The sequence below is a fragment of the Somniosus microcephalus genome, chromosome 20 (genome assembly GCF_052327205.1).
Source record: "Somniosus microcephalus isolate GS21.2 chromosome 20, FLI_Smic_1.0, whole genome shotgun sequence".
In the NCBI taxonomy this organism is placed as follows: domain Eukaryota; kingdom Metazoa; phylum Chordata; class Chondrichthyes; order Squaliformes; family Somniosidae; genus Somniosus; species Somniosus microcephalus.
Window position 1 is genome coordinate 36,605,504 of NC_141006.1, and position 15,605 is coordinate 36,621,108.

The 15,605-nt window shown below is 41.5% G+C and overlaps 1 protein-coding gene across 1 annotated transcript in view; it reads left to right on the top strand.

Moving 5' to 3' along the window:
- csmd2 (CUB and Sushi multiple domains 2) overlaps positions 1–15,605 on the top strand; it is an 807,040-nt gene that overhangs the window by 605,641 nt on the left and 185,794 nt on the right. The window contains exons 37-39 of the mRNA XM_085962435.1: positions 2,768–2,956; positions 4,040–4,217; positions 6,007–6,152. Coding sequence (XP_085818561.1) covers positions 2,768–2,956; positions 4,040–4,217; positions 6,007–6,152 — 513 coding nt within the window. The remainder of the gene's footprint in view (positions 1–2,767; positions 2,957–4,039; positions 4,218–6,006; positions 6,153–15,605) is intronic.

The following is a 15,605-nucleotide window of genomic DNA, read 5'->3' on the forward strand; positions in this document are numbered from 1 at the left end:
ACATGCCTGGACATGCCTCGGCTGACTCCTCCCACAGGTCCTAGTATAAAGGTGACTGCTCCCCAGCCCTTGGTATCCTGGACCGGTCGACCACTCGAGGCAGACCTCCATTCTGTTGTTAATAAAAGCCTTTAGTTACTCTTCTAACTCTCAGCCTTTTATGAGTAATTGATAGCGCATCACGAACCAGATGGGTTTTTACGACAATCCAATAGTTTCATGGTCACCTTTACTGATACTAGCTTTTTATTCCAGATTTATTTCATTAACTAAGTTTAAATTCCACAGCTGCCATGGTGGAATTTGAACTCACGTCTCCGGATTATTAGGTCAGGCCTCTGGATTACTAGTCCAGTAACATAACCACATAACTACCATTCCCAATATTCTGGTGATATGGCAGAAAAGCAAAGGCAGTAATTCCAATATAGTGGCAAATTGTGAGAGAGAAAATATGGTTTTGTACATTCCTTACACTTCCAAATTGCTCTTTAAACACATGGCTAGATTTCTGGCTCACTGACAAAGTGTCCAGTTGGGTCAAGGTGGAGAGAAGCTGTCTTAAAATAAAACTTCTCAACCAGCTCCCTGGATAGCTAAGATTTTAAATGCTCAGGGTACAGTACTGTACCATACAGGCTAGGAAGGTCCTAGCCTAGAAATTGGCGTACTGCCTGTGAGGCATCAGAGGAGGATAGGATTGGGCTCTGCACTGGCACAATCCACAGTCTAATAATCTACTACAGGAAACTTTCGTTTAACCGGAGGTTAAAAGTCCGGAAAGCTCTATCTACCGGCAAAATTCAGGAGCCGTTTTCTATAAGTTTTTTTACTTCTCGTTGCTTTTTTTTCCCAGTCAGGCTCTGCAAGGTCTGTAGCTAAGCAACAGCTTCAGCTAGAGACGCTTGCAGCTGCAGCCGACTGTTTTGAAGCTGTTGCTAAGCAACAGGGTTTGTTGATTCACACAGAGCTGAAAAGCTCTATGTTTTAACATTGGAGTTGTTTTGTACGGCAGTTTTGATGTAACGGCACCAGCTCAGTCCCGTCAGTGCCAGATACCAGAAAGTTTCCTGTAACATTCATTATCTGCTTATGAAGAATAGGCATTTGGCAAAATGCTTAAGGATCACTGGCGCCCATGGAACTATATTCAAACTTGAGTCATTCCTTCAGTGAAGGGGATGACACGTTCTTGGGTTCAGATGGTCATCCTAAATGCCTCGAGCTTTGTTCCCACCCTTCTATGCTTCAACGCAGGGATAATGGGAGAAAATCAAAATGAATGAAGCCTTATTCATTTAATTAAGTAAACCCCAGCCCAACATCAAGCTTAGCCCATTAACCTCAGTGTAATTAAAAGTGGATAGTCCATTCTCGTGCCAAGGAGATTTGAAAAGGAGTAATTGGAAGAGGAGACGAGGAAAGGATGAAAGAGGACCTTTGAGGTATGTTGCAGATAGAAAGAGAGAATCTTAGATGCATGGAGTGGGCAAACAAAAAATTCTGTTCTCTTTTACTCTGTGTGAGTGAGAGGATGAAGAGGACAGATAAATGAAGAGGAAGATACTGCAATGTGGACTCTTTAGAAATAGCTTTCTTTTTCCAGTGATATGATTTAAACAGGGACCATTATAAGCCAGTGAAGGATTTTATTCCTGTTCCAGTATCAAATACTTTTATATTGTTGTCATCCTTCTGTGATGAGATGCAAGGTTGGAGATGCTGACGGCTGTAATGTTGGATGGTAGCACAGTTAGAGCAGTGCTGACAGTGATAATGGAAAGGAAAACTATACTTAATATATGCTGCAAAATGAAGAGCCTGCTAAAGGGGATGACATGTTCTTGGGTTCAGATGGTCTTTCCTAAATGCCTCGAGCTTTGTGTAATTATAATCCAGAATCAACCTTCAGTTTTTCCGTGCAGAATTGCAGAAGAGAAAATTGGAAAAAATAATTCTTGGGGTGAAAAGATATGCCAGAATTTTTTTTTTAGGGAATATAAAAGAGTGATCATGGCAGTTCCTCTTGGGAGAAGGGATAGACAATTTCTGTGCCCTTTGATGAGCTAGTCTGCATATTATTTTTTTCTCTTTAAGGAATCTTTTCTAGTAGGAGTAGATTCTGATGTATATAAATATGTATGATCCTCCTTAAAAAGCTTCATTAGAGCTTTCTGAGCCATATATGATCTTTCCATTTATTTGTGTATCTTAGTAAGTTGGGCTACCTCTAGTGGATGAATAGTCTGCCCACTTGTGCTATTTGTCCACAGTCCCAGGATTGCACTCTGACTAAGCAATCTAATCAGCTTACTCATTAACCAGTTTATTGCAATGTGAATTTACATGCAAAAATACAGCATCTGTTAATTAATATTTTTCAATGCATTTTTTGGAAATTTGATTGTATGAACAGCGCCAATTTTCCTTAGGCATGCTGGGATAAACAGGGAATTGAAAATGTTCAGTGTTGTGTCATCAACTGTGCAGACTAAGTAATTCGAGCACCTGTTGTTCATATGTTTCCTGTCATCACTTGTAATCTAATAATTGATTTCTAATCCTTTGTGGTTTGGAGATGATATTGTTACATGTAATCTAATGCTCGTATGTCCTTCTGAAGATTGAATGAGCCCAATTATTTACACTTAATTAATTTCAGTAACTTTGCCCCATAATGCTCAACTGTTGGACAATATGAAAAATATCTTTGAATAAGGGAAACTTCATAGAAATACAGGGTTAACTTGTACCAACTTCCTTTCAGCTTACGAGTTGCACGAATGTCCTGATCCCCAACCATTTGCTAATGGCTTTGTCTCAGAATCTGGCTTCATTGTCGGACAATCCATTTCATTTGAGTGCTTGCCAGGCTATCAACTTATTGGCCACCCTGTTCTAATCTGTCAGCACGGAGTTGATAGAAACTGGGATTACCCTATACCAAGATGTGAAGGTACGACTCATCCCTTTCATTTTTATCAGTGGTTATTTATAAAAATTTTGTTACATCTCTAGTTGGCAGTGAGACGCACAAGAGATGAGAGATGACAACTTTACATATTCAACAATAAACATTTGTAATAACGAATTATATAGTGAAGCCAATATAAGATGGCTGGCAGTAATTTACAGTATTATACTGAGAGATATTTGATCTTAATATTGCATGATAATGTTTACTTTCAAATGATACCTTTTTTAACCATAATCTGGTGGACATGATAGTGGCATTCTAACATACAGAGAGGGGATAATGAAGCTGATAGCGAGGGTGTGTGGCATCAAGTGTTAATACCAGGAAGTTTTGGCAAATAATAAACTTTACCCTTTATAGAATAATTAATTAATTAATTAAAAATTGTACACTATATATGTGAAATACTATATAATGGACTATCCAATATAAAATTCAAAGTACTTAATGCAATGTAATCTATATACAAAATATCATTTAGAAATACAATCAGGTTTAATATCTAAATATATCAGACAAATATACTGATGATGTATGTATATTATACATACATGAGATAATTGAGTAAAATGGAAAAAGTATAATTCTAGTTATTCTGTTCGAAACTCTTTATTGCCTTCACATATTAATGCACTATTACCTTTACTTTAGAGACCTGAATTATTCTAAAATAATTTTGCCGAATCTGTATTTTCCTATACGGCTAAAACTTATAAAGATTCAATTTTCATTTGTAACGTCTGAAGATAGTTCACGTTTTAATAGTTAAATGGTAACATCGATGTCAATTTGATAGTTCTGTAACACAAATCCTATGTTACTCATTGCCAAGCATCAAATTGTACGGCACATAATAATTAGTTAATTGTTTCTTGTATTGTCTTCCTATTACAGTGGTAAGTTAGTAGTGGTATGTGCATTTAAAAATAATATATTCTTTCACGGCTGGCTATCACAGATGCATTGAACAGTTTGCTTTCTAGAACAATTAAACAGTTGCTCTCGCTAACCAGATTTGATGCTCAGGTGTCGCCCTAAAGAGAGGCTGTTTCCTGATTTCAGTTCCCTGTGGAGGCAATATCACCACTTACAATGGCACAATTTACTCTCCTGGCTATCCAAATGATTATCCAAACTCGCAGGACTGCACATGGCTCGTGACGGTGCCTGTCGGCTATGGGATTTACGTCAACCTAACTCTGCTGCAAACTGAACCTGGCAATGATTTCATTACTATATGGTATGAATTTCTATTCAATCATGAGCCAACTCTTATTGCACATTTCACGGTGCGGCATCCACACTAATGCCCTGTTTCTAAGTACGCTGCAAATTTGCATTTGTCGGGACAGCAACAGAGCAACTGAGGATATTATTTAGTCGAGTTGAATCTTGACATTAGTATGCAGGTCTCCTCTTCTGGAAACAAAAAGAAAAATACTGCAGATGCTTTGAAGCGGAAAAGGCTCCAGTGGCCAGGGAGTGTGGTGGAACAAAAAGGCAGGTGACGCCAGATGCGGACCACCTCGTTGGTCATCTACTGATAGGAGATTCCCTGTTCCGAACACCAGCCCACATCCTGGAAGCACTGGTGCACCCATCCATACAGGAGCCTTTTCCACTTTTTCAGATTTCTCCATGCTTTCCTCCCTCTTTTGTTGATCTGCTTAACCATTTACACATCTTTTGTCTTTTTTGTCATGCCATTATCACTTCTGGCATTTAATCATCTTTTGTTCTCCATCTAATCACGGACCATTTTTTTTCTCCACACTCCCTTTTCCCTAGCTCTGTTCCTCCTTAAAAGTTGTTGATCTGTAACATCTGGCTCTGACACAAGGCCATCAACTTGAACTGTTAACCCTACCTTCCTCTCTCCACAGATGCTGCCTGACCTGCTGAGTATTTCCAGCATTTTCTATTTTTAGTTCTCTTCTTCTGAATTTGATTTAAGGTTTTGAACCAGGGGGATGGTGTAAGGTGAATTTAGACTATAAATTAAAAGTGAATGTCGCACAGGTCATTTAATTTAGTAGCACCCGCATGGTCTCATTGGAAGGTGTCCGTCATTATAAACTTGGAGCAAGGGCATAATTAGTTCATTATGATCTGAACTAAAGATAACCTCAGGGATATAAGAAGGACTTTGTTATCCCAGTTAACCATTGGAAATGTATATATTGGGAGAAGGGGAAAGGAGTACAGTTTGTCATGAAATATAGGTATCATGAAATCCAGCGTACTGGTTTAGGAGGTGTCTCACCTGAACCTTTTTAGGCCAATGGGTTAACAATATCTCGGGATCACACCAATACATAAGTCCTTTTCTCAGTTTTGAAAGTTATAATGATCTACATGAAGATAGAAAATATATATGGAGGCACACTGAGGTAAATGTCTTCTGATTTTTCTTTCTTTCTCAGTGGCAGCCGTGCCTTCAGCTGCCAAGGGCCTAAGCTCTGAAATTCCCTCCCTAAACCTCTCCTCTCTACCTCTCTTTCCTCCTTTAAGACGCTCCTTAAAACCTACCTCTTTGACCAATCTGTCCTAATATCTCCTTATGGGGCTCGGTGTCAAATTTTGTTTGCTAACATTCCTGTGAAGTGCCTTGGGACGTTTTGCTACTTTCAAAGGCGGTATATAAATGCAAGTTGTTGTTGTTGTTCTGGGACATCTCATGAGGATTGGGTGGTGAAGTGGACAGTATAACTGGGTTCGTGACAATTAAATGCAGTTCTGGAAGAGAAGAATTGAAGGATATTGTGAGAAGGTGGAAAGGTAGACTTGATTTATCAAAAAGGGGATGGGTGTGTTTGGGCTCTAAGGTCAAAAATCATGGGAGTGAAATCCCTCCAAATCAAAAAGTTGGTGTTGGATCAAAACAGGAAAACTTATTTTATACTCACACTGCTTATTTGATAAAACTGTTGACAGGAGAAATGTCATCCTCCTTATGTTTTATTTACCTTTGTATACAGTCACATTTCCTCAGATAATGCATTTGATATTTGATTTTCTTCTTCATTCAGGGATGGAGCTCAGCAAAGTGCGCCCCAGCTGGGGGTGTTCAGTGGAAGTTCAACTAAAGAATCCACATACAGCTCTTCAAATCAGATTCTTAACAAGTTCCACAGTGATATGGCAAATGGAGGCCTATTTGTTTTAAACTTTTATGGTCAGTGGGTATATATTTTTTCCATTTATTTCTCAATATTACAGATTCAAACTATGTTATGCGGTAATAATTGGAGACTTTTATCCTCCTAAGCTCTCAGCTCCACTTACACAGTGCTCACTTCTTCCCTTTTTTATTTTTCTCTTTATTTTTTCACTTTCTCTCTTTCTTTCTGTCTGAGTCATGGTAGGACTGCATGTGTAGACAACACAGTGAAAGTCCTAGTTTATTACCTGAATAAAGAAACCCCGGCACCCAATATGTAAATGATAAAAAGAATACTGCTGGGTGAAGTAACTCTTCCATGATTATGATGAGCTCTGTTTGAAAAATATTGTCGATTTTTTTTTTTTAAACATCACGTAAAAGATTTCAGCTTTAAAATCCTGTTTGAGAAAAACTGCTTTAGTTCTGGATGTTGTCCAATCGTTCGGAGGAATGGTCTTGGTTTTAGATGTTGTCAAAATGTTTGCACCTAAAAAACCACAATCACATTAATATTCCACTGATAACAGTACGCGAGAATGTTTATTGTAAGACTGTGCTGAGGTAGTCCCAGGTAGCAGCAGTGTGGTGCATTTCATGCCTTTGATTATCTAGATCACATCGTAAGTCTGAGCTGCACCATTGTGTGAGGTCTGGGCTGCAGAGCAACACAGGCAAAGACCAGGGCAAGATGGATGACTGTCCTCTTGTCCAAGAAGAGAATTGGGCATCAAGAGTCTAAGATAGTCAAATGCCCCTTTGAACCTTTTTTTAATGTAGCTTTGGTGTAGATAAACACATTTTCTGCTGAGAGAATCTTTATAAGTTTTAGCCGTATAGGAAAATACAGATTAGGCAAAATTATTTTAGAATAATTCAGGTCTCTAAAGCAAAGCTAATAGTGCATTAATATGTGAAGGCAATAAAGAGAATTGTCACTGTGAATCTTAACTACAGGTGTGTAATCTGTAACAGCTGAGAGACACTGACTTTTCAATCAGTAATATGTTAGAGCTAGACTTAGTCAAAGGCTGTTCCCAATGGTGTTACCTCAGGGAAATGCTAAATCTTTCGGAGGAGAAAAGAAATATCATGGGCTGTATATTCCGATCCCTACGGGTGTGTACGAAGCGCATGCGCTGAAAACTGGCATTTTCGATCTGTCGGATGCCTGCCCTGGAGAAGGGCCTCTGCGGGGGGAGAGTTCCGCTTTCTGGTGACCCTCCGCCCACAGAAAACCCTTAGAAATCTTACACCTGGTAAAAGCAGTAAGGCTTGCTTTTACCAGCATAAGATTTGAAAAAAGTAAAAAAAACAATTTTTTTTCACTCATTTATCATTTAAAAATACGTTAAAAAAGGTAAGTTTATTTTAGCCCTGTAAAAAACTTTAATTATTATTTTCAAAAAATTACATTTTTGTTTAAAATATTTAATTTATTGCAATTTCAACTAATTTTAAAAATGTGATGTTTTTAAAAAACGTATTTAATGTTTTACAGTGTTTTTGGGGTGATCTCCATTCATCTATTTGGCAGGTCTTCCTGTCAAGTGTATGAAGGGAGATTCCCTTCTTTGATTGGCTCTCCATGGCCCACGTGACCCCAGGGATGTTTGCGAACTGCATGCACCTCTGGGATACGTGGACCCTGCGCACTTGGAGTTGGAGAGGCCCAGGAGCCGAAGTGTCCGGACCTCGGGAGCCCTCAGGTAAGTCCTTAGATTTTTTTCCAGATCGGAGCCCTCCGCACGCAGGAAGCCTCCGATCGGAAAATATGGCCAATTGTAACTAAACTGATTTTTAATTTTTTTTAACCTGAATTCCATTCTTATCAAGTGAGTGATGAGAGTGTGGCCTTAATTCCCAGTGCCTTCACCTCCGCCCCCCACCCACCGCACCCCCGCCCCCCAGCACAGGCACATTGAACCAATGTGACATTTCCATTTCTCACTCCACTCGTATGTCATGTCCAAGATGCCCGATTAGCGTGGAATTATGGTCAGTTTCGCTCATCACTACTGGAAAAAAGGATTGAAACTGTCCAAACTCATTTAATTTGGAATCCTCAGCAATAGCTACTTAATTGAAAGACTTGCATTTATATAGCGCCTTTCACAACCTTGGGTCGTCCCAAATTGCTTTATAGCCAATGAAGTACTTTTGAAGTGTAGTCACTGTTGTAATGTGGGAACTTCGATTTATCTCGCAGCTTTGCCATAGAAAATTGTCCAGAAGATGCTTTACAATTTTGGCTCGGACCTGAGCAGGAGTAGAAAGGGGCATTAAGGAAAGCAGCCAAAAATGCTATCAAAGAGGAAGGTTTTCAGGAAACTTTTCATGGTAGAATGTGACGCGGCAAGGTGCACGGTTTCAGGGAGAGTTTCAGAATGTTGGGGGCAAGATGCCTGACCTCCCCACCAGAATGATACAACAGAAAGAGAAGAAGGTGCAAAGAAGATCAGAGTTAGAAGAGTAGAAAGCATGCATTGGCACACAGGGTTGAAAAAGTATCAGAGGTACGGTGGACCAAGTCCAAAGAGGGATTTGAAGATGAGGTCGAAAAATTTGAAACATGCGCTAAGGGGCGATCAGCCTTTGGAAGCTGGCAAATATCTGCATGATAGGTGAGCGGATAAGATGTGGCTGACAGAGTACTGCATGAGTTGGAGTAGATGTAGGGTGGAACGCAGGAGACCGTTGAGGAGGGTTGGCATAGTCATGTCTGGAGGTGACAAAGGTATGAATGAAGAGTTCAGAGGTAGCAAAGGTGAGGTAGTGATGGTGGTGGCTGACAATTCTGAGAGGAAGGTATTCAGTCTTGGTGACATGGAAACATAGCTGGGAAGGTAGCGTTTTCCAGGGCAAAGAGTGATGGTAGAGGGTTTGGCAAATAACTGGCAGAGAGAGCAGATTATTGGCCCTGAAATTAGGATCGGGTGCTTGCTGCGCGTGCAAGCCCCCGATCTGCACTCACCCTGCGCGCCGACATCTGAAGCCCGGGCCTGCTTGCATTTCCTGTCACTGGCCCGGTTCAGCTGTCCTTACTCACGCGTTGTGCCCGGAATTACTGCGCCATTGTTTCTCAAAAGGTTCTTTCGTGCTTCCATTTTATTTTTTCCCATAAAGTTTCAGGACTGCTCCCACTCCAACATGATGTACTATTATGCCCAACTAAAGGGGTAGCAGGCCTCCTCCAATGCTGTTGCATTGTTAACCACTGGGAGATATACAAGAATTATCTGGGGTCCTGGGTGATGCTCTTGTTCACTTTCCCTTCCATGTATTCTAACCCTGGGCTATCTAAACAATAGCCATGAGCCAAATGTGTCCCACAGGTTTTCTCAATCCTGCCCATTAAGTTAAGACAACTCCGTTCTCTTTGTGTTTTTATATCGTATTCTTTGACTTAGCCCTTTTGTGAACCTGGATGTTTGAAATGGGCCATTCGCTAGATCTCAAGGTCACAAGATAATTATGGCTGAGGAAGTTCATTCAACCCATCTCCGTTTATCCATGACCCTAAAGTTCTCCCATTGTAGCACAAAGTTATTTTTGTTAAATTATTCACCTCCATTTCTCTATCCTGGAGTCCATTCTATGTATTGATTATGCTGTGCGACGAAGAACTTCCTGAAATCGATTCTAAAATTATCTTTAACTAGTTTCAATCTGTGGCCCATTGTCCTACTCATAATTTAATTTGATGTAGTTTTCTGGATTTACCTTTCCAATTCTCTTAACAGTCATATAACTCTTAGTCTGCCTCTCAGATGCCCCCTTTTGAGCCTTGCCTCATAATTCAGACCTCTAAGGCTTGTGGCTGTGATCTGCACAGCCTCCATAACTTGAATGTCTTGGTGACCAAAAATGGACGCAGTACTCGAGGTGTGGTCTGACCAGAATGCTGTACATGTGAACATGATTTCCGTTGACTTGCTTCTACTGTTTTGGCTATGCAATTCAACATTCTGTTGGCTTTATTCATTGCTACTTTGCATTGGTAGGGCATGCTGAGCCTCAAATCTACTCAGATTCTTGGGTCTTTTCAACATCATCCTTAGCTATTACAACACCATTCATGCAGTACATGTGTTGTCCATTTTTCCTTCCTATTTGCAGTACTTTACATTTGCCTGTATTACATTTTATCTGCCATTGTTCTGCCCACTTACATATTTTGTCCAGTTCATTCTATAATTTGTAAGGTGCCTCCACTGATTCCACTGCTCCTAGGTTTGTATCGTCTGTAAATTTGGCCAATTTACTTTGGGCTTTTGAATCCAAGTCATTGATGTCAATTAGAAAAATTAATATTCTCAACACCGATCCCTGAGTCACCCACTTAGTACTTTCCCCCAACCCTAATGTAACTCCTCGAGCAAGTACCTATTGTTAGCTACCCTCCTTATCAAATTCCCAAAGTTTAGCATTTTCCCCACAGCTTGCAGTTTATCTATTAGCGTTTCACATGGAACCTTTGCCAAACGCTGCCTTGAAGTCTGGTTACAACACATGTTTGGTCCTTCACGACCCATTTGTCACTTCCCATCAAAAAAGTCAGGGAGATTTTAACAGTCTCACTGGTAAATAAATCCAAAGTCTGAACACCATGATCTGTCAGTATATGCAGCTTGTGATAATTGCTTTAGTACAAAATTGGTATAAAAATGTTGGCCCAACATTTGCGATCGGAGGCATCCCGCGGGCGGATGCGTCCGACCTGTAAAATATCTACGCATTTACCTGGTGGCCTGGGAATTGCGGAGGCTTGCGCTCCTGGGCCTCTCCGGGTCCGTGCGGGCAGAGGCCCACGTATCCCAGAGGCACATGCGGTTCGCAAGCGCCCCTGGGATCATTTGGTCAGCCCAACCAATAAAAGAACGGAATTTATTCCTTCTTTCTGTACGGACGGAACTCCCATATGTATGAATGGGGATCACTTTAAATAAATTACATATTTAAAATTAATTAAAATGTCGTATTTTAAACAAAATTTAATTTTTGGAAACATTTTTTAATGGCCCAGAAATTCGGGTTGGAGGCTTCCTGCGGGTGCAAGCCTCTGACCTGCACTTACCTAGCGCGCCGGCCGTTGTGCTGTGGGCCCATGTGGGATTCCGATCCTGGGCCTGCTCCAACTGCCGGCGCGCAGTGCTTGCATATCTCAGGGGCGCAGTTAGTTCGAAGCGTCCCCTGGGATCACGTGGGCCATAGAGAGCCAATGGTAGCAGGGAATGCCCATTCATAAAATTGACAGGAAGAGCTGTCAAAACTATAAATACTATAAGCCCCAAAACATCACTAAAACTTCAAATAAATGTTTAAAAAATCACATTTTAAAAATAACTATAAATTACATAAAATAACTATTTTAAACAATAATTTAAATTTTTGAAAAAATTAATTATATTTTCTAACAGGGCTAAAAATAAACTTACCTTTCTTTAAAGTATTTAAAAATAATAAACCTGTGGAAAAAATGTTTACATTTTAATTAATTCACCACTTACCTTGTTAAAAGCAGGCCTTGTGCCTGCTTTTTACATGTGCAACTCCTGGAGACTTACCCTCCCGGAGAAACCTGCAGAAAACCCATAAGTTCCAGGCGTACGCGCTGCCTCTCCTGTGCACGCGTTCGACTTCTGAACCCCTTCCTGTAAGGGAACGGAAATGCCGGTTTCCTGCGCATGCGCAGTGCATGCACGAAACCGGCACTTCCGTTGGGCCTACGGGTGAGTACCCCATGCATACCCGAATTTCTGGGCCAATATGTTTTAACGGGGCTAAAAATAAACTTACCTTATGCCTGCTTTTACCAGGCGTAAGAATTTCACGGGCATTCAGTAGATGGAAGTTGGGCAAATAGCGCAACTCTCCACCCGCAGAGGCCCAGCTCCCAGGGATGTGGAGGATCTGTTAAGAGAATTCTTGACAGATCGCAAGTTCTGGGTTTTAGCGCATGCCTAAACCCGGAACTTGCGCAGCCCCTACAGATGCATGGGCACCCATAGGGGTCGCAAAATATGTTATGTTATTTTCATACTACTGCTGCCGTATTTCATGTCTAAAGTGTTACATCCTGATGGCCTGGGCTGTCGCCAGGTTTTGTGGGCCCTGCTGGACGTATCCATCTTCTGACCCAACTCCCTACATTCTTGTCCACTATGTTATGTATCGCTGAACAGACTTATCCAGAATAAGAAAATAAACTATTGAACATGAAATGACCATTTGGCCCATCAAGTCGATTTTTTTTGGAGGACATGCACCGTCCATTCCAGTATTCACTGCACTCAACCCAGTTCACCATCTGAGAGGACTATCATTCATGTTTTTCCTGTCCTCTGTTCATCCATTTAATTTATGAATTACAATATTATCTGCAAGTATTAAAGTAAAATATGCAATTTCAACCACCCTTGTGTACACCTGCAACAACAGTCTTCTATTCCTCCAGTTCATGGATCTGAGGACTGCAAGGCTGAGCCTCGGCAACAAACCTTTTCTTACTGAAGCTATCCTATAATGTCCCTGGGCTCTGTTAAAATATAATTGTGTTGGATATGTCAAATACTTTAAAAGAGTAGCTTTGCCTGAGCAGCATATCATTTGAAGTATGAATGCTAATTTAATTCAGCATTTCCACTGGGAGAAAAGCTAGAACCTTGAAAGCTGCTTTGAACATTGAGAGCAATAATGCCACTAATACACTCCGCTCTCATAATGCATTCACTCTTTACTTTTTATGCCACGTCTCAAGCTCACCTATGCAGCATGGAAATTAGCCATTTAGTGACAAGTATACAACTCATTATAGGTGCTAGACACGAGCTTAATTATGATGGGATAGCCGCTATTATTCACCCAACTAGGATGTCGGGCCACAGCTCACCTACGGTAATGAGCTTCGTTCGTCTCCATCTTTTGACACCCACCTACAACTGTGTTGTTTAGACCTCACCATTATACGATGCTGATAGTGTTCCTTTTCCCTGCTGTCGGTTTAACTGCCGTACTAAGTGAATTTTGCTCAATCTGCCATGATAATTTGGAGTAGAAAAAATCTAAAGTTGAAATCATACTTCAGTTGTAAGAGAATACTTAAAAGGGATGGACTAACACATCCATTTGGTTGGGCTTGTTGCTTAGCTACTAAAGGCCAAGATGGTACATTTGAAGGTACAGTGGGTGTCACACTGGGTTTGAACATGATTCTTTCACCTTTGGGTCTGAATTTGGAATTGAGCCAGACTGAAGGAATGAAAGCTCCCTTTCTCTGATGACTGTAACATTACTGAGTAAAGAGAGTTCAGGCAGTGTCAATTCAGTTCCTCGTGGGTGTGAATTCTCAGCTCAAAACTGCTGATAATTAACCACTAACTGGCACTAAATTGGCAGCCTCATTCTGACAGGCCATTAGGATGGCTGGTGTGGGAAACAGAAATGTCACACTGGTGCAGTAAGGGGTGCTTTCCAAGGCTGGCTTGAGGTGCATAATTGGGAACAGCATCAAGGAAGGTATAATGAACATTTTACCTAGTCCTGTGCCTGACCAAAGAATGTTTGATGCTGGCATTGGGTTCCAAAACTAAAAAATGAATCCCCAGTACACATATTCTTTACTTCGACGAGCACAAGAAATCAGAAAGACTTCAAAATAAACAAACTTTTCAGATGGTACAGTGAAAGCTGATTAGGGTCTTCATACAAATTTCTTGTAACAAGCCACTGGAGTTTCTGCTATTGTTCCATTTTGCATTACAGCAAAAATGTGTATATTTGAGACACAGAAAACACTGTTGCTTCCTGCCAAATAATTTAAATGAGTTATGTGTCTGGCTTTCTCTCAACACCTTTACTCCTATAATTGGTTGGTTTTCCTAGACTTAAATTTAGCCATCGCAAGTTAGAATTGTTTTGTGTTGGCAAAATCAGATATGGACACATTCTAGAGACTCCAGACCATCCACACTTGTTTTCTAGCGCCACTATATAAACCAGCATAAAAATTACATTGCAGTACTCTAAACACAGTTACTAGGAACATAAACATGATTATTAGATAAAATGAAAGAAATTAGACCATTTTAATAGAATTTAAATGGTCACTCAATCATTACTCTCCACCAAGCACCATAAACTGAGGTTGGGTTGGAAGCCAGGGAGGTTGGCTGCACTCATGGTCGGGTCAAGGGAGGCAGGAAGCGGACTTTCCTTAGCAACTTCTCTGACTGACTTGCCAACCTTCTTCCTGCTTCTAAAACTGGTGGTTTATGTGACTAGGTTTCCTCCACAGTCCACCCCCTCCATCATAGATCTTACCCATAAAAGGCTTCCTCATTTTTAAATTGCACCTTGGCCTTTCCCTCTGCAGCGGCCTCATCTGCAGCCATTTGTCCATCTCTGATCCGAATCCCTGCAACTGGATATTCCAATTAGTCATCCATTGTAGTATTCCTAACGTGGAGCTGATTACACAGGATTAATTGGAGTCCGGCAGGAAGCTCCACTTCAGGGTTGGGTTGGGTTGGATAGGGAGCTGGCTGCCTCAGGTTTGAAGAATGTCAAGTGCTGCAAAAAAAACCTTCCGCCTATGTTAAACTTTACTAGTCTAAATCTCAGAAACTGAAAGAAATGTCAGCGAACCTCATTTTGCTTTAAACTTTTGGGGAGTCAAATTCGACTTCAGCAGTAGCACAAAATTGGGCAATAGTGAATCGGCAGCCTGTTTTACAACCTGGCCAAGTTTGTTATTCCATTGAAGAAGCTCTGGAATTCCCCCTCTGCCTCTCCACTTCTTTCTCCTCCATTAAGACACTTCTTAAAACCTACCTCTTTCAGCAAGCTTTCAGTCACCTGTCCTAATATCTCTTTCTCGAGCCTGGTGTCAATTATTATTTGATTACACTCCTGTGAAGCGCTTTGGGGCATTTTGCTATATTAAAGGCAGAGTATAAATGGTTGTTGTTCAGGAGGAAGGGGTTGATTGCAAGAAAACACAATGGCCTAGAAATTCAGTGGGCTGCGCCACCACTTTGCACCCAAAGAGGGCACTCAGTGGCTTTAGCGCCACTGGCCACACCTCCCGCGATATTTAGTGGGGCGCTAATGGCGGCGTTAGCCTGTAGCGCTGCGCCGCCACCGATGACGTCATCGGTGTGCGCAGCGCCCCGCTCCCGCCCCGATGACCATATTTGGTCGCGCCCGCCTCTTTAACGCCGGTCGCAAATCGCAACCGGTTCACAGGGCCTACCTGTGGCGGTAGTGGCGCTAGTTAAGGTGGAGGTGCGGAGCGGCCGCTTTTTGGGTGGCCGCCTGCCAGCACCTCCGTCCCCGGCCTCCTAAACCCCCCCCCCCCGCGGCATTGCCGGCTGTTTCCCGAGAGCCCGGCACTTCTCCTTGATGCTGGGCTCATTTGCCGGCACTCGCGAGCGGGGATCGCGCTGTTGCAGGCACCTCCCCCTTAAC